This window comes from Trichechus manatus, unplaced genomic scaffold, assembly GCF_000243295.1.
Source record: "Trichechus manatus latirostris isolate Lorelei unplaced genomic scaffold, TriManLat1.0 scaffold00015, whole genome shotgun sequence".
In the NCBI taxonomy this organism is placed as follows: Eukaryota; Metazoa; Chordata; class Mammalia; order Sirenia; family Trichechidae; genus Trichechus; species Trichechus manatus.
The window spans coordinates 24,441,409-24,468,696 of NW_004443951.1; the positions used below are offsets into that span (position 1 = coordinate 24,441,409).

A 27,288-nucleotide genomic window follows, 5' to 3' on the forward strand; every position below is an offset into this window, starting at 1 on the left:
CTTTGTTATGCCAGTTGACCTAGATGTCCCCTGAAAGCATGGTCCCCAGTCCCCCACCCCTGCTACTCTGTCTCTCGAAGTGTTTGGTTGTATTCAGGAAACTTCTTAGTTTTGGTTTAGTCCAGTTGTGCAGCCTTCCCCTGTATACACTAGCTTTCTTTAAACCTCATGTTCCCAAAAAGCTTCTGGAAACACTGCCCTTTTAAAAAAAAAAAAAGACAAAAATTTAGACAGGTAAAATGGGCCATATATTCTTTATAGAGAGATCTTAAGTGTGATTGTGACCAATGATGAAAAATAACTTGTGTGGCCATCACTATTTACCGTGGTTAAAGTAATCATTTTCCAATTCCCAGTCAGACATCATATCCTCGCCACTTATCACATGATTACTGTTTGTTAGGCATTGTGCCCAGTGCTTTACAGACATCTCATTTAAGCCATGCAATGACCCTGGGAAGGAAATGTTATCTCATTTTACTACCAAAGAAATTGAGGCCCAAAAAGATGACATAACTTGCCCAAGGATATGCAGCTAGTGTGTGGCAGAGTTGGAATTTGAGTCTAAGTCATTCTGACTCTCAAACCCTTGCTGTTAACCAATATGCATACTACAGCTACACTGTCAGATATGTGGCTGATATATAAAAATGGGTTTGCCATAGAACCAAACCCACTGTTGCCAGATCAATTCTGACTCATGGCAAAGCCATGTGTTACAGAGTAGAACTGCTCCATAGGGTTTTCTTGGCTGTAGTCTTTACAGAAGCAGATCACTCGGCTTTCTTCTGTGGTAATGCTGGGTGGTTTGAACCATCAACCTTTAAATTAGCAGTCAAGCACAAACCATTTGCGCCACTCAGGGGCCTTGCCATAGAATAGGAGTCCATAAACTACAGCCTGCGGACCAAATCCAGCTCGCCATCTTTTTTTTGTAACCAGTGTTTTATTGGAATACAACCAAGCTCATTCATTTATGTCTCATCTATGGCTGCTTTCACACTACCACAACAGAGTTGAATAGTCGCAACAGAGACCATATGGCCTGCAAGGCCTAAAATATTTACTATCTGGCCCTTTACTGAAAAAGTCTGCCAATTCTTGCCATTGAAGATACTGGATGTATAGTTGCCCCATCTTAGAGCAATGAGCCTAAAGCTGCCTGAGTCTAGACAAGTTCATCCTTGTGCCTCAGTGCCCAGACACTCAGCATTTGCAAGGTATCGCTTTACATGACCCTCCCAAAAGAGGTCCAATCCTTCTTTTCCTCCTCATTGTCTTCAACCAACCAGCACCAGCTTGTTATATAAATACTTGATACAGTCTGCCTTTTATAAATTACAAAGAAAACAGTGAAGTTTCAGAGTTTATTCATTAGAAAAACATGGCATTCTCTTTCACAATGAAATCATTCTGTTTTGATTATATGATCAGTTTTGACCTCTCGTCCTTCGTTTTTGCCTTTGTTGACCTTCATTTATTTATTTAGGTTTCTAGAGACACAAGAGGTGGCAAAAGGCAGAGAACTGGGAAAAGAGAGGGAACTTTTTGAAGAGGTTTGAACTGAATCCATTTGGACTACTTCAAATGCATCAGTAGCCCCAGACACTACCAGAGGCATAATTGTTATCAGTTGCTAAGTCAGCTCCAACTCATAGCAACCTTATATATAACAGAAGGAAACGTTGCCTGGTCCTGCGCCATCTTCAGGATCATGGGTATGTTTGAGTCTGTTGTTGTGGCCACTGTGTAGTGCCTTCCAACCTAGGAAGCTCATCTTCTAGCACTATAGAGGAAAATATTCAAGACATAATTAAACTGGTACAAATCAGGATACTTATTAATCCAGCAACTCAGAGGTATAAAGATGTCTTCTTAAGTCTAGAGAGTCTTGATATTATTGCCTTGTGGCTCATACAGAGAGGCAATCCAAGAGCAACAACTTCACTCTGCCTTTTAAAACTCTCCATACACAAGGTCAACCCTGACTCATGGCGACCCCATGCGTGTCAGAGTAGAAATGTGCTCCGTAGGGTTTTCGATGGCTGATTTTTTCTGTAAGTAGACTTGAACCACTGGTTGACAGCTGAGTGCATTAACTGTTTACAGCACCCAGGGACTTCACACAAGCAACTATAGGAATGATAACACCAGTAGCCTTTGTGGGACTGACTAGACCTCTCATTTCCTGTCAATCTCCAATTCCATTAGGAAAAACTCCACCCTACCCTACCCTAGGGCTTTAGGCCAGATTTGGAGAGCTCTGTTTTCAGAGCTCTGCTTCCCTGAAACCTCTGCCACAGCTGTAATGCACAGCAAATGGATTTCCCTGACCCTGGGGACAAAAGCCTAGTGTTTCCTAGACTTGGCGGCTCCTGGGAGGGCAGAACCATCAGCATTTCTGCAGCTGCTGGTCTCACGCCCTCTGGGCAACAGAGAGCTGTAATAAGATCACTATCCAAGCCGGTTATAGTCAGCACATCATTCAAAGTGGTCCCTTGCCGCTGGGAGGGGAGATTTGACTGAAGTAGGAATCCCAGGCCTTCAGAGCTTGGGCTCAGACAAAACCACACAGTGAGCTGGAATCCAAAGAAAAACAGACTTCTAGTTCTGCATGTTAGCCATTAATCAGATTTGGCTGTGGTTCATAGTGGGAGTCCAAAGGGATGGGTGGCCTTGGGAAAGAATAAGGAACTAGTTAGAAGGAAGAGAAGAGAAAAATAAAAGTAGGAATTGAAATGAAATTGAATAACACTGGATAAAATACTTAAAACCTAGATACTATGAAAGTTTAAAGAGTTCAGACTTTCTAATGTGGGGTACCAGGAGGCAGGGCACGATAAGAGTCGCAGATACCTCAGTAGCCCTCACTGAAACTTCTAAGTGCCTCCTTTACTTCCCAACAGACCGCAGCTTTGAGACAGAAGGAAGATGGGAGTAGGGAGATACTGAAAGCTTGGGTTCAGAGGGGAACTGTAGAGAAAAAATTTGAAAGCTACTATATTGGTCTATAGGTCCCTGGGTGGCCCAGTTTGTGCTCGACGACTAAACTAAAGGTTGGCGATTTGAACTTAGCCAGTGACACTATGGAAGAAAGGCCTGGCAGTCTGCTTCTGTAAAGATTACAGCCAAGAAAACCCTATGGTGCAATTCTACTCTGTAACGTATGGGGTCATAATGAGTTGGAATCTACTCGATGGCAATGAGTTTGTTTTATATTGGTCTATACTTTTTAATTAAGGAGCCCTGGTGCCACAATGGTTAAGCACTCCGCTGCTAACCAGAAAGTTGGCAGTTCAAACCCACCTAGTGGCTCTGTGGGAGAAAAGAATGCAATCTGCTACCATAAAGATTACAGCCTAGAAAACCCATAGGGCCATTGTACTCTGTTTCCTAGAGGGTCGCTATGAGTCGGTATTGACTCAACAGCACACAACAGCATATTTTTTAATTCTATTTCTTGCTGGCTCAAGTTCCCTTCCACTAGAAGACCAGTGAGAAAGTGACATATGGCAGGACCCTAGCTTCTGACTTCTCCTCAGGACAAATAACAACCCTCTACTTGAGTGAGTTCCCCCCACCATGAGACCAGTAGGTTTCCCGAGCATGACTTCCATGTCCATCGTACTGTAGGGGATTCAGAGGAGCCACATCATCATGAGGAAGTCACTTCCTCAATAACTGGGCCTCAGTTTTTGCGTTAAAAAAAATGAGAGGGGTCATGGTTACATTCAATTTCTTAAACTGGTTGGTGGGTATACATGCATATTATCCTTTATATATACATTATGTACACGGAAATATTTTATAAGTATAAACGATTTAATAGACATTAATTAATAATTTGGGATTAAATGCAATGATATCAGTTCCTTTCCACATCCAAAAGTCTAGTATCACTGACATAGAATATGTCCAATGTCATTGAAATAATGACTCAAGTTGAGGTTATGGGTAAAATCTCAGATAGTGTAGTGGGAAGAGCTCTGGCTTGAACTCACACTTGGTTTAGAATTGTATTCAGTGATGACCTTAGATAAGTTACTGGGACAAGTTTCTCATCGACAAAATTGGGATAATAATACCTACCTTATATGGGAGGTCATGAGTATATATAAAGCATCTACTACAGTGCTTGACACATAGCAACCAGTTGCCATTGTGTCTATTCCAACTCATGGCAAAGCCATGTGTTTCAGAATAGAACTTTCCTCAATAGGGTTTTCATGGCTGTAATTTTTGGAAGCAGGTTGCCACGCTTTTCTTCTGAGGTACCTCTGGGTGGGTTAGTAGCCCAGTGCTTAATCATTCATGCCACCCAGGGACTCCTTGATACATAGTAGGTGCTCAATAAGTAATCACTATTATTAGTGTAAGGAGCCCTGGTGGTGCAGTGGTTAAATTGGTATAATCTGTAAGCAGAGGGTTGAATGTCTATGATGGGGTGACAAAGATATGGCATTTTCAGAAGTAGAAAGGAAGGGGTACAAGGAAAAGCTTGTATATAGAAATGGGGACTTTATTAGGAGTAGCATAGAAGAAGAAAAAGAGGAAATTGAATTCATATCTGAGTATGCCCCTCCCTTTCTCTCTCCCTTCTTTTTTTCCTTCCTCCTTCCCTCCCTCCTTTTTTCTCCCACTCTTTTTCCTTCCTCCCTCCTTTTTCCCTTCCTTTCTCCCTCCTTTTCTTTCTCTCCCTCCTTTTTTCCTTCCTTATCAACCCCTCCCCACTCCCAAGCATATTGCCTCAAGGCAATGTACAATTTCCAGTTCTGAACGCGGATAGTAGGATGGTCCCTGAAAGAATTTCTGGCACTCCTTACTGACTGGGATAGAAGGTTCTAAAAGGCTCTGCCAAGTCCATGTTGGGAGAGAGTTGATCTATTGGAACAGGACCATAGGAACCAGCCTGGGGACAATATTAATAACCACAACAATAATCAGTATTTATGGAGCACTTGGCATATGCTTGACACTCTGCTAAGCACTTTGCCTCATTATTTTACTTAACCTTCACAATTCGTATACTATTACATTTTATAGATTAAGAAAAAGAAGTTTAGAGAAGTTTTGACTTACCAGTTAGTAAGTGGCAGAAACCCAAAACCTGAGCTTTTGACCAAATTGCTCCGTGTAGTGCCCCAACCAGCACTAGACTCAGAGAGTACGCAGCAAGTACTTAATAAAGAAAACAGACTTTAAACATACTTGAAACTCTTTTGGCTTTGAAAAGAAAACAAAATAAACACTTCAGTTTAGTGCCTCCTTATTTGCCTCTTTCTTGCATTCTGTTTTCTCTCTAGATTTTTAATCCCATTTCTTTCAATAGCTGACTGTATAAACATGGACAAATAACGTAAGTTCTCTGCTGTTCAGTTTCCCCATCGCAAAGATGAAGAGGCTGATGGGGTGAGATGGTTCCTGTCATGGATTGAATTATGTCCCCCAGAAAATGTGTGTATCAATTTGGCTGGGCCATGATTCCTTGTATTGTGTGATTTTCCTATATGTTGTTAATCCTGCCTCTATGACGTTAATGAGGGAGGATGCGGGGCAGTTGTGTTAGTAAGGCAGGACTCAATCTACAAGATTGGATTGTGTCTTTAGGCAATGTCTTGTGATATAAAAGAGAGAAGTGAGCAGAGAGACAGTGGGACCTCATACCACCAAGAAAGCAGTGCCAGGAGCAGAGCGTGTCCTTTGGACCTGGGGTCCCTGTGTGGAGAAACTCCTAGTCCTGGGGAACGTTGATGAGAAGGCCAACAGAGAGAGAAAGCCTTTCCCTGGAGCTGATGCCCTGAATTTGGACTTTTAGCCTACTTTATTGTGAAGAAATAAATTTCTCTTTGTTAAAGCCATCCACTTGTGGTATTTCTGTTACAGCAGCACTAGATAACTAAGACAGTTCCTAAGACAACTGCAAGGAAGAGCGTTATAGGTAATCTGCCTCCTTTACTGGCTTGACCTCCTCTAGGCAGACCTGATTGCAAGTCTCTCCTAGTAAACCAAACCTGGCCCTGTCCTTCTGATGGCAGGTGTGTCTGGAGACCTCAGTTCAGAAGTGGCCCCACATAGGCTGTTTGAAAGGCTGATGCATGTATGTGTGTTCTCTATTAAGTATTTAACATTTCAATTCTGTATCTCCCCTCCCAGCATACGCCTGCTCTTCTGCCATCTGAACACCCTGACTGTGCCACCCTGCAGGCCATGGAGAATGAGTTACCAGTCCCGCATACATCTAGCAGTGCCAGTGTCGCCAGCAGTACCAGTGGGGTCACTAGCAGCAGTGGCTGCAACAGTAGCAACAGTGGTGGCAGTGGCCGCCCCACTGGGCCGCAGATTTCTGTGTATAGTGGTATTCCTGACCGGCAGACTGTGCAGGTAAGACTCTAACTGAGCCATAAATTATACTCTTTAGTACCGGCAGAGCTTGCCAGGAGGAGGTGTTGGCCTGGTCTAGAGAAATAATCTGGGCACTGACTCTAGAATGGGCATAAGGGAGTTGGTTAGTGGATATATATTTGTTTATCTTTAGAGGAAGAGATATGATGCTGTTATTGTTCTTGTTAGGTGCTGTTGAGTCGGTTCCGACTCATAGCGACCCTGTAGGACAGAATAGAACTGCCCCATAGGGTTTCCAAGGAGTGGCTAGTAGATTTGAACTGCCGACTTTTTGGTTGGCAGCCAAACACTTAACCACTATGCCACCAGGTGGATCCAATCAAGGAAGTTTTGGGAGAAGGGAAATACTTGGCAAATCAGAAAAACTCCTTTCTTAACCTGATGATTCAGATCCCAAAGTGCTGTTTTTGGGAGAATAGGTGTGTGAAAATGTAAGGGGAAGACAAGCAAACAGAAATACCAAAAAAAAAAAAAAAAAAAAAGCAACAGAAAACATGACTGAAAGCTGCTCAGCAGTTCCACAATGCAGTCATTATCATGTATTATCAGGCATTGCACTAAGCCCTGTACATATTTATCTTCTCCTCCAGTTGTGGTAATGGTTATCACTAGACACACAGTTGGGAAAACTGAGGATCATAAACCAAAGCCATTACCATCAAGTTGATTTAGACTCTTAGTGATGCCATAGGACAGGATAGAACTGCCCTATAGGGTTTCCAAGGCTGTAATCTTCACAGAAGTAAACTGTCACATCTTTCTCCCAAGGAGCAGCTGGTAGGTTCCAACCACTGACCTTTCGGTTAGCAGCCAAACACTTAACCACTGCTCCACCAAGGTTCCCTAATTTGTCCAAGTTCATTCAGGTAAAGACAAAAAAATTGAACCTAAAAACATAAAATGATACTCGTGAAGAGTGTGCCTCTTAGTCCAAGGAGATACATGAGACTAAATGGGCAACTCCTTTCCGGAGATGAGACGGGAAGGCAGAAAGGGACAGGAGCTAGTTCAACGGACACTTTGCTGTTACAGCTTGGATATATGAGACAAATGATCTCATCCTGCTTTGGACACAGGCCCAGGTAAGAGAATGGAGGAGAAGCCACAGCAGGGCAGTAAGAGGCCCTGAAACGTCTAGTTAAAGAAGACACCATCAAATACTTTAGAATCTTCTCTCTCCCAGTTCTCTCTCCCTCATACTTAATAAAACCACGTTTCCTGCACCCGTCCTTACCCCCTCCAGCCTCTTCATGCATACATGTTTTAGCTGTAGTTTCCAGCAACTGACACTAAGGTGTACCCACCTCCTACCCCTCATCACAGCTCTGGGGTTTCTGCTCTGGCAAATGGAATGACCCAAGATTGCTTTCTAACCCAAGCAGAGCCATTGGAGGCTCCTCCTATTTTCATTAATTGACATCCTCTAGTGAGGAAGAGTCACATCTCAACTATGCTGGCTGGACTGCAGTGTAGGTTACTTTTAAGTCTGTAAGGAAAATAGAGAGACCTAGGTAAAGGGGATAAGAAAAGGTAATTCTGGGGAGAACAGAATAGAAATAACTGAGTTGGTGTTAAACAGGACCTTCTTGGGGGGAGTATACTGAAGGCAAGTAGAATCTGAGAGAAATGCATAGAAGTGGTGGGATGGGTTGGGGGTATCTAGGGAAATACCAGAGCCCATGGAGAATCTGTGATGTCAGCCTGCTCTCATAGAACCCCAAATCTGAACCTGGAGGTTGTTTTGTCCTAGGGCTCCCAGCCCTAAGCTAGGGAGATCCAGACTGGAGGCTCAATTCTAGGAGGAGGAGAGGGGCCAGAATTGGGAGCAGCTCTGTAGCTAGGGATTCAACAGAGCTAAGGATAGAAGAAGGCCTAAGCTTGGACAGAGCCCAGTGTTGGGCATCAATTGGGAAGAGATGGCCGGCGGTAAGAAGAAGGAGGAGAAATGTCTCTGGGACTTAGGAGAAGAAAACAGAGGGTCTCAGGGCTGAGGGAAAGTCATTCACTTTTCTTTGTCTCTTGGGGTATGGGAAAAGATTTAAGGGATTGAGGACAGAGAGTGGGAGAGAATCGAAACCAGAAACCAAACCCATTACCGTTGAGTCAGTTCTGACTCACGGTAATACCATGTGTTACAGAGTAGAACTGCTCCATAGGGTTTTCTTGGCTGTAATCTTATGAAAGTAGTTCATCAGGCCTTTCTTCCACAGAAAGACTAGATGGGTTCAAACCATCAACCTTTAGGTTAGCAGCCAATCCCTTTTGTCATTTCCTAGAGACCATAATTCAGCCAGTCCCATCAGAAAAGAGGGAAAAACAGTAAAGCCAGAAGATAGGAGATGGTAGCTAAAAAGATGGAAACACGGAGAGAGGGAGGGAAGGAATAAAGGAGAAATGTACTGTCCCTTTGGCATTGATTGGCCTGCCCTACAAGGCCAAGGGGACTTTCTTCCAAAGGACTGATAGAACTTTCTACGGAGCTGTAGGCAGACCCTTGGAAGCAGCACTGAGTCTTCCTTGAATCCTCAGCAGAAGAGGGTGTTGCATTTGGATAAATTTTAGTTTGGCTGCCTATGTTGCTGAATCTGGAATAGGCACCCCCTCTGACTTGTCTCTTTCTTCCCATCCTCTCTCTTCTCTCGGCCTCATTGAGCTTCTGTTCCCTTTGTCATCATCTTCTCTGTGTTCCAGTCAACCTAATCTTGGGTTGAAGAATGGGCAGGGGAGAGGAGTGCCATGGGAATGGCATGGGATACGATGCCATTGGCGACTTAACTGGGCTTCTGTCTTCCTGAGCCTTCCTGCTGCCCCAAGAGTTGGTTAGAGCAGTGGTGGGTTACTCTGGGGCAGCCGACCCAGGAGCAGACTGTGTTGAGGAAGAGCAGAGGAGCACAGGCACTGGAGAGAGATAGATGCAAGATAGACAAGGCAGAAATTTATAAGACTTTGCAAATAGTTGCCTTCCTCACCTTCCTGGAGAGTGATAATTGGTTACAGTGGTAGTCACAGATCCCAGTGTCCTTCTGGGAGCTCTTGGGTTGACAAGGCATTATCGCAGAAGGGGTGGGTTTGCTGTGGGTGTGGTATGTGGCTAGGTGAGAGCACCTGCTCTTCCCTTGTCCCTCACCTTTAGGTGATCCAACAGGCCCTGCACAGACAGCCCAGCACTGCAGCCCAGTACCTGCAGCAGATGTATGCCGCCCAGCAACAGCACCTCATGCTGCAGACTGCAGCACTTCAGCAGCAGCACCTCAGCAGCGCCCAACTCCAGAGCCTGGCAGCTGTGCAGCAGGTAAGATTTATAGTGATGACGATGATGACTGATGACGACGATGACAATTATGACGACAGTGATGACAACAACAACGATGATGATGACAGCAGTTGCAGTAGTAAGAGGGAAAAGAAGAGAAGAAGCCTACGTTTATTGAGCACTGACTGTGCCAGACACTGTACAGGCATCTCACATGCACTCTTTTACTGAACCCCTGTGACACAGGTACTATTGTCATTATCTCCTTTTTGCAGGTTAGGAACAGAGGCTCTGGGAGGTGAGGTACCTTGCCCAAGGTCACACGGCTAATAGTAGAATGGCTGGGATTCTCACCCCATCTAACCCCAGGAAGAACTACTGGGAGAACCTCCTTTCTTACCCACATCACTGCACTACTAGGGAAGGGACCAAGGAGCCCAGGGAGGTGTTCACAAGAGAAGGGCATTGCCCATTTAGCTTGTCTGTCTGGTTTTGCTTTCTCTCCTTCTAGTGGCTGAGAAGAACTCATTCATTCCTTCATTCAACAAAAATTTTTAAGTACCTCCTTAAAAATGCCAAAAGGTTATGTCAGGCACTGGGTATACTATAGACCCCATCTTCTTGGAGCTTATAGTGGGTAGACAGCAAGTAAACAGAAACCAAAACAGAGAAGGAAATAAAATATTGAATATCAAAGTTGTGATGAGCACTATGAAGGAAAAGAACAGATTGCTATGACTGAGTAACAGGAAGATTGCTGTAGTTCGGGTGGTCAGGGAAGGCCTCTCTAAGCTGACACTGGAAGGATGAGAAGACGCTCACCAGGGGGAAGGAGGCAGGTTGGACATTCCAGACTGTGTAAAACCTTTCAGCAGGGGAGCCCATGAGCCAGCTATGATGGAGTGAGTTGGAGCAGAGGGACAGAAGAGTTGGAAACACTAGATAGTAATGACAGCTAACAATTTGAGTGCTTACATGTAAGTGCTATACGTGCCTTGCCTTGTTCAGTCTTCTCAGCAACCCTGCAGGGTAGATATTATCATCGTCCACATTTTATAAAAAAGGAAATTGAGGCACTTGCTCAAGGACACAGAGATGTGGCAGTTTGGGGACTTGATTCCAGATGCTTGGCTCCAAAGTCTGCTGTCTTTACTACTGTCCTGTAGTGCTGCTTTTAGAAGATGAGTGTCTGGGGAGTGAGTTGGGGGAGATCTGGGATTCTAGTGATAGGATTGTGTTCTCTTCTAGGCAAGCCTGGTGGCCAACAGACAAGGGAGCTCTTCAGGCAGCAATGTGTCTGCACAGGTGCCGGCCCAGTCATCCTCGGTGAGTAGGATGGCGGAGTGGCAGGCAGAGCCCACAGCTCAGGGCCAGTTCCTTGCCTAAAATGCCTGTCCACTCGCAGGCCCAGTTGTGAATCCTTAGCCATTTTGAATTATGGCTAGAGTCTGTTGCTCTTGCCAGAAAAAAAAAGTACATGCCACTTTCTAGCCCTTACATCAATAACTCCTGTCACCTTTCCAGTGTCAAGGCTCAGTTCTCTCCCCATTGGATCATCCCTGCAGCTGTGCACCTAGGCCAGAGGTGAGGGCAGTGCTGGGGGAAGCTCCAAGGCCCAAAGATCAGAGATAGTCCTAAAGAAGGCTGAATCCACCAAGGAAAAGAAGAGGGGGAGAGAAAGAAATGGATGAGGAGGGCACAGCATTAACCAACAGAATCTCTTGTTCATGTCTCATCAGATCAATCTGGCAGCCTCCCCAGCAGCAGCCCAGTTCATCAACCGGGCTCAGAGCGTCAACTCAGCAACAGCCTCAGGCATTGCCCAGCAGGCTGTGCTCTTGGGCAACACATCTTCTCCAGCCCTGACTGCAAGCCAAGCACAGATGTATCTAAGGGCACAGATGGTGAGTACCCACTGCCTGAGCCATGGCTCAGGTGGGTAGGGAGAACAGAGGCAGAGAAGTTGAGAGCTGGGGGATTAGAGAAGGGCGGGGGTTAGAGAAGGGTGGGAAGAAGCTCTAGGGGCAGGGGGTGGCAGGTGGAATAAAGAAGGGTGGGCCTGGAGGGCTGAGTGGGAGTTTTGACATAGCCTCAAGGACTCAAGGATGGGTAGGATTCCAGGATGAAATAAAGTTACCCATGATGCCCCCTTTCCTTCCCCTCCTACAGTGAAACAATTGTCCTTTTCTTATAAGAGCCTCCTTGCCCTCCAAATTAATTAGTGTAGAAAATGCAGGGGTACATGCCCAGATGGTCCTGCACACTCAGATGTGTAAGATAAGCGAACACACAGACATCCATGTGCACAATCAAAAGGGGTCTTACCCCAGCGTGACAGTCCTTGCTGGGACTGACCACCACTAGCTCAGGGGCCAAAGTTGCATCCCAGCCTGCTAGGGTTGGTGACAGCCAGCTTTAGGACATGCTGCTGCCTCCACTTCTCTCCAGCTGGACCCCATTTTAATAAGGGTCACCACATTACCTGTTAATCAGGTGGGCTTGTTTGTGCAGAATGTACACAAGGTGGTGTCAGCCCTGGGCACGCATTCCTAGAATCTCTCCTTTGCACCTATCCCATGGGTTCCTAAGACTTAAAAGAATTTCCTAGGAAAAGAGCGGCATACTCCCTAGGAGGCAATGATGGATGGCTCCATGTTGGGCTCCGTCACTTTAAGTCATATTTCATTCCTCCCAGTCTAAAGATTTCTCCCTCAGCTCCTTGACACACCTTCCTGAAGACAGTTCAGTCCTCCTCGTCCCTTTGTTCCTATGGCCAGGACTTGATACTTGGATCCTTTCTGGTCTCACTCCCATACTTCTGTTCTTGGTTCTCAGTTTGAGGCACATCTCCATCCCAGGGAATAGCCTCTTAGACACACAGTATGGACTAGACTTCTATACCTCTAGGGAACTGGGGAAGCCACATTGTGACACTTCTCAAACCTGCATTTGTCTTCGGTTTGCTCAGTCCCATGTCCTACCTAACTGCCCCAGTTGGGGTCCTGAAGCCCATCTGCCTCCCTCCCCAAAGTGGGGCATGCACACACAATGGAACAAGTATAGGTGCATTATCACACAGTCCTAGAGAATGTACCCTAGAAAGACACAGCATGTCTACATTGACAAAAAGCTAGACTCATATGGATGTGGAAGTGTCACACAGAGAACATAGAGCCCTTACACCCCAGAAGGAATCCAGACACAAGTCCTGCTCCAGTTGGCCTAGTTCCTCTGCCGTTGTCACCAGTGCCCTCGAATCTAAATTTGACTGGAAAATGAATATATCTAATTTGATCCCTCTGGAGGACAGTCTTGTTCTGACCCACACCTAGGATCAGGAGCAGGTTAGGCCTGGAAAATGGTCCTAGAACATCTGACTCAGTCCAATGTCCCTGCTCCCCAGGATGCTGAGGAGATAGTGACTTCATGGTGTCCTGGCAATATTAGTCCCCTCTAGGATGAGTTCCTCACAGCGGGTTCTGAAGTAAACTTGACTTTGGTGCAGTCCCAGAGTGGTCCTCCCCCACCCACCCCCTTCACTGCCCAGCCTGGGTCAGGACTCCACAGGCCTCTTGAGACTTTCAGGTAGTACCCTTGGACTCCTTCCCTTTCTTGCCTCCCTATTTCTACCTCCCTAGCCTTCCCCATGTCTGCTCCCTGGCTAAACTGTTCTGTCCTGTGGCTGAGCCCACATTGGGCAGGTAAAAGGCACCTCATTTCCTGTGATTCCAGGCCCAGCCAGGTAACCTGGTGCAGGTAGCTAGGAGCCTAGGCGGCACTGTTCCTTTGTCCCCTCAGCTCATCTTCACGCCCACGGCCACCGTCGCTACTGTGCAGCCTGAGCTCGGCACTGGCTCCCCCGCCCGGCCCCCCACCCCTGCCCAGGTGAGGATTCCACGCTGGTGGGAGGGTGAGGGAGTGGGCACCCATGTAGAGGGGTACTGATCCTGGGGATGGGCACAAGCCCTGGAGGAGCCTTAAATTGTTGGAAAGGTGGGGATCTTCTAGAAAGGCATGTGGGAAACAAGACATCCCAGTGCTTCCAGACTTGCTCCCTAATTCCTGTTGAAAAGGCCTCAGCCCCTCTTGACTCTGCCTTGTTCCCTCAAACACAGGTTAGAAGTCAGAGAGCAGCATGCTGAGGCAAGCATGATTGCTAAATCGGGGAGGGGGCGTCAGTGCTACCTTTTGTACCTTACAGCCTCTCCAGTATAACTTTGTTTGTTGTTGTTGCTTCTTAAGTGGAAAATCCTGCTCTGATTACACATGCTAGCGCAGCTAGGCATCAGAAAAAATGGCATGAGAGAGGGGGGAAAGATGAGTCCTGGGTTCCTACGTTCTACTGGGAGCAAATAGACATTATTAGGGCTGTAAAGATTCTATAGGCAGCTGGGGAGAGGAACACCCTCCCGCAGCCATCTCCAGATCTACAAAATGGGGACTGGGAGTGGAGAGTCTGGTGGCAAGATTATCAGATTTGTCAGATTCAAATCTGGCACAACCTCCATGTGTCCAGCAGAGGGCACCAGGGACCAGACTGAATAAGCACACTGCTCTGTCTTAGAAAGGCCCGCTGTTAACCTTATTCGGAGGACAAGAGAATCCTTCCCCTGGTAGCCTTGCTGGTCAGTTAACATCCGCTTTTGCCTGGCCTTTTCCAGCGTGGGAAGCCCCATGCCCCGCTGTATCTGGGAATTATTTCTGAGTAGTATATATCTGATCCTGATAGTTTGGGGGAGGTGGGGAGGTAATAAAAGGGAGAAAAAGCCTGGCTTCCTTGCCCGGCCTGCTCCAACCTGGGCAGCAATCCCTTCTCAGAATTCAAATTCTTCTGCTGATCAATCCAATCACTAGCAGTTTTTGTGGCCTACTTTAGAATCTCCACCTGCTCCTGGTTCTTCTTTCAGCCCCTAACTCATTCTCTCTTTCTCTCTGATTTTACAACGCACTATCCTGTTCAGCCACTCCTGGATCTACCCCTAACTCCTTCTCTGTCTTAGTTGTGTGTTGGCATTGCCCCTATCCGCATTCTCTGGACTTTCATAGAACCCTCTCTTCCAGGTACAGAACTTGACCCTCCGAACACAGCAGACACCAACAGCAGCAGCCTCGGGCCCCACCCCCACTCAGACTGTCCTGCCCAGCTTGGCCCTGAAACCCACTCCAGGTGGTAGCCAGCCTCTGCCTACCCCATCACATGGCAGAAATTCTGCTCAGGGTTCCCCTGCAGGTGCCAAGCCTGGCATAACTGACAGTGTGATGGAGCCACTCAAGAAAGGAGATGGCAACAACAGTGTGCCAGGGAGCACAGAGGGCCGGGCTGGGCTCAACCGGATGGTGCCTGCTGTGGCTACCCACCCCCTCATTGCACCAGGTAAGGGCTTCAGGAAGGAGGACTCCTATCCCAGAAAACTCAGGAGCACTATGGGGTTGGGAGGCAACATTCAAGCTTTCCTTTTTCTCACGGACATGCTAAGCCACCAGCTACATGTCTCTCTCTCTCCTCTCCCCATCTTGAGATGTTTATCAGCTCCTGATTCTGTTTCATACTTCTAGCTTGAAAGAAGGAAACCCTGTAAGTGGGATAAATGAGTTCATCTTCACAATGATGAATCTTGGAGTACACAATGATAGCTCTTAACCTCGAGTGAGTAGAGGTTGGCAGTCAGACTATTTTGAAATTCTCTGAGAGTCAGGGAAGAGGGCAGGGCTTCCCAGAAGCATGTAAGAACCACACAGGGAGATGGGGAGGTGGGCAGTTTATCTTCTCATCATTCAACAGACATTTGTTGACTAATGTTTGCCAAACACATTGCCAGTTCTGGGTGTGCAGAGATAGATAAGACCTGAGCCCTGCCCTCCAAGGAGGGCATAGTCTAATGGAGGAGACAGACAAGTACAGTACAATATAGTGTGATAAATGCTATTATGTGTGTAAGCTCTGAGTGCCTTACGAGTGTAGAGGGGCTATCTGTAGCCTTAGGGAGCAGAGCCAAGAAAGGCTTACTAGTGGAGATGACATTTGAGAATAAATCTAGCAAATTTAAAAAAAAAAAAAGCAGATTACTTGTGAGGCAAGCCCTGTAAAGATGATGAATCAGTATTCCCTGGGGCTAGACTCCTTTCCCAGCCTGCTAAAATTCTGCCCGCACTGCCTGTTATAGGCAATCTTTAATAAGAAAATCTGCCAAGAACCCCAGAAGCCAGACTTATCAGTCTTGGGAACAAGTACAAGCTGTTATGCCACAGAAACAAATATAACATTGGACTACATGGCTTTGCATTAAAGAGAGAATCACCCTGGTGTGATCCCTGATAACTACTAACCCTTTGTCCTCATTCTGACAATTTATACTATCCACTCTAACCCACATTTTTTTTTTTTTTTTGAGAACCTACTATATGCTTGTTACTAGGTTAACCAAGGTGGCCAGAGCATGCTTTCTTACCTAAAGGAGTGTGCAGTCAACAAGAGGAAGCCAAGTACATGAGCAAAACCACTTAATTCCATATATTCTATTATAGCAGTAAATTATGAGGTACAGCGTGGGCACAGATGGTCAACTCAGTACCTGGCAGGATGGATTGGGGATGGTGTCACACAGAGGAAATGGTACATGGGTCTTTAGCATGAGTAGTTTACAGCACATAAAATGCAGAAAGGTATTCCAGACAGACAGACGAAAGCATAGAGAGCATTATGGCAGTGAGTTGGGAAGAAACTGAGTTAAAGTCCTTTATTCACCTTTTTTGAGGCTTCAGAACTTACCCAGGGACAAAGGGTCAGTGGTCATTGCTGAGTTGAGGAGAGCAGCTCCCTGCAGAGACCTCACTGCCCTATGATTCCAGGTGCCTGTTAGTTGATGTCTGGCATTGCTTTTTCCAGAGATTAGTCCAGCCTCTTTCTTTTATGGAAAAAGAAACTGAGGCTCAGAAGGGTAAAGACTGGGGGACTTAAAAGGATGGCAGCTTGGACGAGAGCTAGGATCCCAAATCAGTGTTTCCCCTACCTTCTCATTTAACCCACAAACCCTAGAACAACTTCAGGGCCTCAGGACTTCCTGAGAACCCCATTCCTGCCTGTTACTGGAAACTCCAGGTCCTGCTCAGAGCTACTTGTCACAACCAATAAATAAGAGGCCAAGGTGGGATATCAGAAAGGAAGCTTTATTTCATTGTGCAAGGAAAGGAACAGTCGGGGCTGGTGCCTCCAAGACTGCTCAAGGATAGGGTTTAGGCAGGTTGCTTTTTATAGGGCTCACAAGCAAGGAGATCATGTAAATTACATCAGCAACATTTTTAATCATGTTACACAGGTGCAGTAAGGGTAACATATAGCTTCGTACATCACATGTTCAAAAATGGCGGCCTGTCTCCACCCAAAAGGCAGGGAAGTTACTATGTATGAGGTACTTAATGAGCTACAAGGTTACCCAGAATGTCAATATGGCACCTAAAGCAGTTTCAGCTGGTTTCACCTAGTTCTTGACAGCAGTTACAGAAAGGGGAATGAGGATGTTAATGTAAAGCTACAGGGCGTGTCAAGCAAGCTGCTTGAGGCAGTGGAATTTTCCGCAGCCTGGGGACCTCTATCTTATGCCCAGTCTAAAATGTATCCTCTCTCTCAGTCTAAACCAGCCCTCAAAATTCTAAGGACCCTTTGAGAGAAAGACTAGTTATCAGGTTCTTCTTAAGACTGCTAGGCAACTCTGAGATCTCAAGAAAATTGGACAGAAAGGGGACAAGCACTTATGAAGTCTAGATTGTGTGCTAGATAATATGCTAGACATTTGAATGCATACTATCACTCTTCACAAGATGGGTGTTATTCACTGTCAGGTGGGTGTTATTATCCACTTTACAGATCAGAAAACTGAAGCTCAAGAGGTTAATCAGAAATTTACTATATATGTACTGTATCTGTCGCTCAGGGTCACATAAGTAGTAAGTGGCAGAGGTGGGATTCGATCCCATGTCTGTCTTAGTCAGATCCTGTGTTCTTAATCATTGAGCCATACTGCTCTTCTCAGTCCTTACGGTAATTTGGGGCTTCCTCGGTCTTTCTTGTTCCTGACCCAAAGCTCGAAGAGCCTGAGGTTCTAAGATTGCTCTGAGGTTTGCAGAGGTGGAAGACTCTCTTGAGCCTTGTAGAGGTGAAAGCCAGTGAGTTACAGGCTTGAGGTCCAGAGGGCTAGGTGTGGCCTGGGGCTAACAGTATGTGGCTATAGTACAGTATAGAGACCGGTGGCTCACAGGACTTTCTCTGCAGCAGCTGTGAGCTGCAGTACCACAAAGACCCTCTCCCCTGAGACACAAATCAGTGGGCTTTGCATTGTTCCTGCTTCCCACAGTCCCCTCCTATTCTTCCTTTCCTCTCCCACCCCCTTTCTCTCGGTAAACCCTGTGATTCCACTCCCCTGCCCCCACCTCCCAAATGGAAGGCAGCTGGGGGACGTTTTGGAGGTGGCAGATCATCTCAGGGCCTCTGGAACAAAAAAGTGCTGAAATAATCCTTGTGACCTGATGAGAGGCAGCCTGCAGCAGCACCTGTCCTGGGCTCCTTAGTTCCCCAGCAGAGGTAACCTCAGCCTCCTACCTAGCCAACCCACTGTGAGTGAACTGAGAGATAGGGAGCAGGAAAGGAGAGCGTGTGGGGGGGGGAGGGGGAGAGTATATGTGTGGTTGTGGGTGGGTGGGTGTGGGTGTGTGTGAGAGAAACAGAGGCGTGCACCTTTTTTGTTTATTGGAGCATTTTTTTGAGCTGGCTGATTGGCTGCCCCCAGGGAAGGTAACCAGTGGAGACTTGTGGTGGCGGTGGGCTTAGGGGGAGTATAGCAGAGAGGAATGTGTTCTCCTTGGGGGCTGTTTCCTCCAGAGCAGGCAAACCTTCTAGTCCCAGCTGGGACTGCTCCCACTGACAGCTGTTTGGGGGCAAAGCCCCTCCCCCATGGCAAGCTCCCTGCTGTTCCTGCTCCTGTCACCTTGGCAACAGGCTTCTTTAGGCCTTGCAAATAGAAAAGGTCCCTTAAGCCCTGAAAAGAGATGGGGGCGTGATGGGGGAGGGGAGTAAGGGGTGGAGAGCAGAGCCTGAGAGGTTGGGCTTCAGAGGGGAAGGCAAAAGGTCTGGCTTTGCCCTCCTCGGTGGTATGAGGACTGAACCACGGAGGGCAGAAGAGGGGAAGGCAGCAAGGGTCTCATGGGCCTGGCCTCCAGGGAAGCCGAGCCCCAAGGGAGCTGGGCCACAGATAGGAGGCTTGGTTCTTGGAGTCCTCAGCTAGTGGATAAACTCCGGGTCTTGAGTGCACTCTCAGGCCCAAAGGTGAGGAGAAAGTTGCTGCCTGGGAGGGAGATGCTGTGATAAAATGGAACTGTCGGGTCATTGAAAATCCTGGGCCCTTTACTCACAAATGCAGCTTCCAGATGCCAAGTCTTTGTTCTACCTCCTCCTCCTGTCTCAAGTCTCAGCTGATGATTCTCTGTTGGGAAGAAGGCCTGCTACATAGCTGCTTTGTTTTATCAAAGGTGATTTTGTGTCAGAGAGTAGTGATTTCTGTATGTGATAGGCTGGACAATTTGATGGTTGCTGATCCTAGGATTCTTGGGCACCATAGTTCCCTCCCAAACTGTGGGGTAGACACACTTTTACCTAGAGAATCCAAAAACATGCAAGTGGGCCTGTTGTCTAACAACTTTCCATAATTTTGATGTTAAAATCGTGGAACCAACCATGAAGGTCATTTCAAACATCCATGGTAGGACCAAATTTAGATTACTAAGAATCACCTCCTTTTACTAGGAAAAAGAAAAATCTAGAAGATATAAGCCATCAGTGGAGGAGTTTTATACTTTGCTTAATTAACATCCCTCACAGTGAGAGAGACAAAGTAAGAGAAGTGATACACAGAGCGCTAAGGGAATTCTTCACCTTTGACTTCTCTTATATTGCATCCCTGGTGGCTGCCAGCTAATAATAATTACCATTTAATGAATAGCCCTGTTCCAGGTACTGTGCTACATGTTTTCCTGCATATTTCATTTAATCCTAACAATGATTATTCCATTTCACAAATGAGGAAGATAAGGCTCGGAAAGAATAATTAACTGGTTGTCCCCAAATAGTCTTTCTCTGTCTCCTCAATTGTTCAGTTCAACTCAACATATATTCATCAGGCATCTATTATGTACCTAACATTGTGCTAAGCACCACGGTAGATACAGAGATGAACGACAGCTTAAATTCTAATGGGGTTGCAGAAGTTTCAGTTGTGCCTTGAAAAATGAGTATTTCAAGACTGGAACAGAAGGAGGATTATCTCAGCTGGCACTGGGAAGTACCTAAGCCAAGAGTGGCCGTGTGTGCATGTGACCATCTGTGTGTGTAGGAGGGACCTGTTCCTTTTTTTCCATTTCCTGTGGCCCACCACCATTAGTTGGGGGACTCGCAAAGGACAGTCCTGTACCCCTTTGTTTTTTACCCCAATACTTAGTCCCTAGAGGAGCTTGTCTGTTCACGTATTTCAGATACTTACCACCTATCTGCAGGTGACTTCTAATTATGCTTCCATCCCTGTCTTCATCCCTTCTCCCCATAGAATTCCAGCTGTCTATAGGATGTTCCTACTTGGATATCATGCCACCTGCACACAGATTTTTTAGATTTGGAGCATGATTCTTAAACAAAACAAAAACGAAACCCTGAACTCTTCCTCTATAGAAAGGTCCCCTTCCCAGTTTCCTGACCACTGTCCACAGCCATGAGGTATCCCTGTACCCAGCCTCACACTCTAGAGTTATTTTGACCTCTCTTTCCTTCACCAGGGAGGCAGTGTGGGCTTCAGAGTTAGACCTGGTTTCAAATCCCAGTTGCATTACTTATTAGCTCTGGGACCATGACAAGTCACTTAATCTCTATAAATCTCAATTTCCTCATCTATAAAACAGAAACAATTCTATTTACCATAGGCTGTGAAGATGAGATGGCTTTCAAAAGTGACCAGCACAGTGTAGACTCATGACAAATGCTAGTTCCCTTTCCTTCCTGATTCCCACCCTCTGTCACCGCCCAGCTTATCACCAGGTTCTGATGATACTTCCTCTGTGTTGGCTTCCTGCCTTTGCTCAAGGCCTACTGACTATATGTAAGAGGCTTAACTGAGCACCAGGACATCCTACTCACAGTTGTTAGAGTCATCTTCCTCAGGGAGTGTATTATTTCTTTCTTGTTTATAAACCTTTGCTGTGTCTTTATTTCCTACTTTATCAATTGGAATGCCTAGTCTATAGTACCAAAACCAAACCCGCTGCTGTCAATTCTATCTCATAGAGACCCTACGGGACAGAGTAAAACTGCCCCATAGGGTTTCCCAGGCTATAAATCTTTATGGAAGTAGACTGCCACATCTTTCTCCTGTGGAGCGGTTGGTGGGTTCGAACAGCCAGCCTTTTGGTTAGCAGCTGAGCGTTTTAAACACTGTGCTACCAAGGCTCCTTAGTCTATAGTAGGGGCTCAATATCATGTTAATGACTTCTGAAAGACTGACTCCCTGATGGGGCCTCTGCCAGACCCTCCCCAAACTGCCCATTGAACCACCCTAATTTCTCATTGCTTCCTCACACAGACCTACTGTTACAGCCAAGCGAATATGCTCGTCTCTTCTCCCTCACTCCCACCTTTTTGTGAGTTATTTGACCTGTCTGTCATATACCTTTACCTTTCCATCTTCTGGCATTATACTTCCTTTTTGTTGTCCATCCCTCTAAGATTACCTATGAAGTTCTCACCCACCTCCAACTAACACTCCTAGACTTTTTGTATTAATTTGTGTTTGCTGACTTATGTTATTCATTCATCCATCAGCATTTTTTGAGCATCTGTTACATACAGGTAGTCTCCAACTTACGACGGGGTTCTGTTCCAACAACTCTGTCCTGAGTCGGGTCTGATGTAAGTTGAATACCTCATTTCAAATTAACAACTGATGCTTCTTATGGTACAAAACGCTGAATAAGATCATGCTATAGGCCTGCTCTACAATGAAGTCAGTATCAGTGTCTTAACAGTGAAGTCAAAGACCTAACGGCTATCGGGCACATGCTCAGTTCAATTGTCATATGTCATTAGAGTTGAACATTGCCCAACTTTCTATCCATAATGACACCCAACACTGACTTCATTGTAGACCAGGCCATAGCCTGCTATGACAGAGTTTTGAACAGAAAATCATAAAACTGAACATCTAGAAGTGAACATCTGAGAATAACATCAGCAAATTACGTGTTGCAAGACTGTAACATTGTATGTAGTACGTTACTAATGATAAGATGTACAAAAAAAAAAAGCCCTACAGTCATAAGTACAGTTCGTCGTAACTTGCATACATCTTAAGTCGGGGGCTACCTGTGCAGTGAAACCTGTGAGAGCCGAAACTCAATGGGATTGCCTTGTTTTTCCTGGTCTTGCAAGTTTTCCACCTTTGACAGGGTGCAGTCTTACCACTTTTCTATCGCTGTCTGTTAGTGGAAAATATTTGAGTTTTCCTTCTCTGACAGGTTTCTGCCTTATACAGGTTCCAGCTTTTGCAGGTTTTACTTACAAGGCAGCATGCCTCATCTGTCAAATGAGGTTGATTTCCCCTTAATTGCTACGTTGTGGAAGTCAGCTGGAAACTACTCTCAGTTCTTGTTTGTAAAATGGGAACACTACCTGATTGCCTCATGGGCTTATTGTTAGGAATAAATGAGATTTATATTATAAAAGTGCTTTGAGAAGTTCAAAGCAACATAAAAGTATCAGATAGTATTTTTTTAATAATATTTTATTGTGTTTTCAGTGAAGGTTTACACAGCACTTTAGGTTCCCATTCAACAATTTCTACACAAATCGTTCAGTGACATTGGTTACATTCTTCACAAGGAATGAACATTCTCATTATTTCTGTTCTGGTTGTTCTGTTTCCATTAATCTAGTTACTCTGCCCCCTTACATTCTCATCTCTTTTTTTAAGTAATTGTTGACCATTTGGTCTCATATAGGTGATTTTTTAAAGGAGCACAGTACTTATGGGTGATATTCATTATTTTGTGAGCCAATCTGTTATTTAGCTACAAGGTGACCTCAGGGGTTAGTTTCAGTTCAAAATTTAAAGAGTAAGTATCTCAGGGCAGTAGTCTTGGGGAGTCTTCAACCAGTCCCATAAGTCTTGTTTTGGGAGCTTTTTTTTTTTTTTTTTTTTTTTTTAGGAATTTGAGGCTCTGTTCCAAATTTTTCTCCTGTTCTGTCAGGATCTATCTATAGTGGCCCTGATTAGAATGGTCGGTAGTAGTAGCTGGGCACCATTTACTTCTTCTGGTTTCAGGGTAGATGAGGCCGTGGCTCATGTAGACTATTTGTCCTGTAGACTAGTTTCTTCTTTGAGACTTTGGTTTCCTTCTTTCTTTTTCCACTGAATGAGTAGAGACCAATAGTTATATCTCAGATGGCAGCTCACAAGCTTTTAAGACCCCAGACACTACTCACTAAAGAACATAACTTTATGAACTATATCATGCCAGTTTACCAAGATGTCCCACAAGACTATGGTCCTAATCCTTCAAACCCAGAAAACCAGTCCTGCGAGGTGTTTGGTTGTGTCTAAGTATGTGTAATTGTGCCCCCTGTGTACTTTATTATGTATGAATATATGTGCATACAGTCACATACATGCATATACATAAACATATGCATTAACCTATATATATATACATATATACTCACATATACATACCTATACACATATATGCCTACATATATACATACATACCCAACATATATTTTTTTGGTTGTTGTTGTTTCAAAATTATATATGCCATAGCAATTACCAACAGATCCTTTTTTCTTGTATACATTTTAGTAACATCATTTACCTCTGTCAAGCTGTGAATACTTCACCGTCATTTGGTGTTACCTTTCCCATCACCTAAAATAACAAGTGTCTGTCTAGAGAGTGAGTTTCCCTCTCCTCCTCCACTCCCATCCCAGGTAACCACTAATGAACATTAGTTTTTGTATGTTTACCTGTTCATGTCATTTCATAAAAATGAGAACATAGAATATTTGTTTTCTTTTTTGTGTGTGATTGACTTATTTTGCTCAACATAATGTCCTCCAGAAAGAAAAAAAAAAACCCAAACCCATGGCCGTTGAGTCAACTGCAACTCATAGCAACCCTACAGGACAGAGTAGAACTGCCCCACAGGGTTTCCAAGGAGTACCCGGTGGATTCGAACTATCAGCCTTTTGGTTAGCAACCATAGCTCTTAACCACTACACCACCAGGGCTTCCAAATGTCCTCCAGGTTCATTTATGTTCCAAGACGTTTTAGGAACTCATTTTTCTTAATTGCTGAGTAGTATTCCATTGTATGTATGTACCACATTTTACTTATCCATTCATCCATTGATGGGTACATAGGTTGTTTCCATCTTTTTGCTATTGTGAATAGTGCTGCAGTGAACATAGGTTTGCATATATCTTTTCGTGTCACTTCTATTAGATCCCTAGGGTATATACCTAGGAATGAAATTGCTGGATCATATGGCAACTCTACCTCTAGTTTTTTGAGGAACAACCAGACTCTCTTCAGACTGTTTTCCACAACAGCTTTATCATTTTGCATTCCCACCAGCAATGGATGAGGGTTCTAATTTTTCCACATACCTTCCAACATCTGTTATTTTCTGTTTTTTGTGGGTTTTTTATTTTATTTTTATTTTTTATTTTTCTATCTTAGCCATCCTAGTGGGAGTGAAATGGTATCTCGTTGTGGTTTTGATTTGCATTTCTCTGATGGCTAATGACGTTGAGCATCTTTTCTTGTGTTTGTCGGTCATTTGGATATCCTCTTTGGTGAAGTGTTTCTGTTTATGTCCTTTGTCCAGTTTTTGATTAGGTTATTTGTCTTTTTGCTGTTATGTTGTACACGTTTTCTCTCTATTTTAGATATTAGACCCTTATCAGTTATATCGTTCCCAAAGATTTTTTTCCCAGTCCGTAGGTTTTCTCTTTACTCTTTTGATAGTCTTTAAATGAGCATAAATATTTAACTTTTATGAGAGCCCAGTTATCTATTTTGTTTTGTGTTCTCTTGCATTCATTGTTGGGTTTGATAATCTATCATTGGAAAAAATTAGGTCCCAAAGCTTTGCTCCTATATTTTCTTCCAAGAACTTTATGGTTTTATATTTAACATTGAGGTCCTTGATCCATTTTGAATTTTTGTATGGTATGAGGTATGGATCTTGTTTTATTTCTTGCATGTGGAAGTCCAGTTTTGCCAGCACCGTTTATTGAAGAGACTATTCCTTCCCCCATTCAATGGATTTGGCTCCCTTGTCAAAAATCAGCTGACCATAGATGTTGGGATTTATTTCTGGACTTCCAGTTTTATTCCATTCGTCTGTGTGCCTGTCACTAAACCAGTACCAGGCTGTTTTGATTACTGTAGCTGTGTAATATGTTTTGAAGTCGGGAAGTGTAAGGCCTCCTACTTTCTTCTTCACAGAGAGTGTTTTAAGAATACCACCACCAGTTGCTGTTGAGTTGATTCCAACTCATGGTGACCCCATGTGTGTCAAAATAGAACTGTATTCCATAGTGTTTTCAATGGCTGATTTTTCAAAAGGAGGTCACCAGGCCTTTCTTCCAAGGTGCCTCTGAGTGGTTTCAAACCTCCAGCCTTTTGGTTAGCAGCCGAGCATGTTAACCATTTGTACCACCCAGAACAGCTACCACTTATTGAGTACCTTCTATGTGCCAGGCATTGAGCAAAGGCAGTGAACCTCTGTGTGGTTTAAACATAGTATTTCATTAGATACTAACCACTACCTTATATTCTAAAAACCAAAAAACCCATTGCCGACTCAGAGTGACCCTATAGTACAGAGTAGAACTGCCTCATAGGGTTTCCAAGGAGCAGCTCGTGGATTTGAACTGCAGACCTTTTGGTTAGCAGCAGAGGTCTTAACCACTGCGCCACCAGGGCTCCTCCCAATATATCACCAATTACAGAAGGAGAGATCAAGATTCAAAGAGGTTAAAAAGTTTGTTCTTAAGCCTGTGTAGGTAGCAAAGCCAAGGTTCAAGCACAGGTCTGTCTGACTCAAAGCATGCTTTCAGCCACTTATGCTGTACTGCCATCCCTCTGCCATAGGTAGAGGAGGGGGCAGAAATGCAGATACCAGTTTCTTTTTTAATGCTCCAAGCTGCTTAGAAAGGAATCCTGCACACAGAGGGCATTTGGTACTTTTGTACTTTTGCAGAGCAGTTCTAAAAACATTGAGGCCAACATAGACCACCATAGAGTGTCCCTGCGGTTGGCAACCCTGTTTTTATGACCTGCGTTTTCCCTTACAGGGAAGAATTAGCTCTACTTTTCCTCTCAAACACCTCCTAACCCTAAGCATGGAGGGAATGCAACACAGCAAATTCATGTGGCTATTAAAAACCTAAAACTTTAGGTTTTTCTAAAAGGGCTTCCATGTCAGTTTACTTGTATGTTGGGGTTTGACTTCTAGAGTCAACTTCAATGGCAGTTACTCCCCGAGGCCTGATCACGCGAGACATCTTTGGAGATGAGCAGCCTCTTGAGGGTACTGGCATAGTTTAGACCCAACCTAAATGAGACTCCTCTCCTGGCTCCTCTTCCATAGCCAACAGTTCCCTGAATACACCATGCTATATTAGGCCTCTAAGTCTTCCCATATGCTATTCCTTTGGTCGTCTTTGCCAAGCTGAATCCACTTCTCTATGTCCTTGTAATATTCTGTGCTTATCTCATATCATAACATTTACCAAATTATGCAGAAAGTATCTGTTTACTGTCTGTCTCTTTTACTAGACTGTAATCTGTTCTAGGGAAGGGACCATATTTTAGCCAGCACCAAATATAGTACTTGCTCTGTAGTAACCGAAAAAAACCCATTGCCATTGGGTCAATTCTGACTCATCGCTACCCTACAGGACAGTAGAACTACCCACTGGGGTTTCCAAAGCTGTAATCTTTGTGGAAGCAGACTGCCCCATCTTTCTCCCACAGAGCAGCTGATGGGTTTGAACCATGGACCTTTCAGTTAGCAGCCAAGTGCTTAACCCACTGTGCCATCAGGGCTCCTTTGGTCTGTAGTGGATGCTTAGTAAATATTTGTTGCATGAACGAATGGTTGAAATCATATCTTCACTTAACTTCCTGAACCTCTAAGAATAGTAGTTAGTAAAACGTTATGCCTTTCATCTCCCACAGGTACCCTCTAGCACCCCGCAAGCCTAGTAACTCTAAACTCTAGCCAGTTATAATGGACTCCAAGGAAAACAAATGGATAAGGAAGCTTGCAACCTGTAACTGGGATGCTTGCAGCTCCCATACACTTTAGGGCAAGAGCCCCAGTGTTTCTGGGAAAATGAGTTATTTCCTTCATACTTGACGTCTTGTTGTTGTTGTTAGGTACCATTGAGTCAGTTCTGACTCATAGCGATCCTATGCACAACAGAACGAAACACTGCCCGGTCCTGTGCCATCCTCACAATCGTTGTTATGCTTGAGCCCATTGTTGCAGCCACTGTGTCAGTCCATTTCATTGAGGGTCTTCCTCTTTTTTG

At 44.8% G+C, this 27,288-nt stretch overlaps 1 protein-coding gene across 3 annotated transcripts in view; it reads left to right on the top strand.

Annotated features, from left to right (window-relative positions):
- The window catches only part of PHC2 (polyhomeotic homolog 2), a 136,803-nt gene that overhangs the window by 69,074 nt on the left and 40,441 nt on the right, over positions 1-27,288 (top strand). Inside the window, exons 2-7 of one of the 3 annotated variants that reach the window (XM_004371972.2) lie at positions 6,154-6,381; positions 9,536-9,694; positions 10,904-10,981; positions 11,395-11,559; positions 13,454-13,540; positions 14,717-15,029. In XM_004371972.2, the coding sequence (XP_004372029.1) occupies positions 6,208-6,381; positions 9,536-9,694; positions 10,904-10,981; positions 11,395-11,559; positions 13,454-13,540; positions 14,717-15,029 (976 nt within the window). In that variant the 5' untranslated portion in view covers positions 6,154-6,207. Of the gene's footprint in view, positions 1-6,153; positions 6,382-9,535; positions 9,695-10,903; positions 10,982-11,394; positions 11,560-13,453; positions 13,541-14,716; positions 15,030-27,288 lie in introns of those variants that run through there. The other 2 variants (XM_004371973.2, XM_004371974.2) reach the window with 2 other exon arrangements.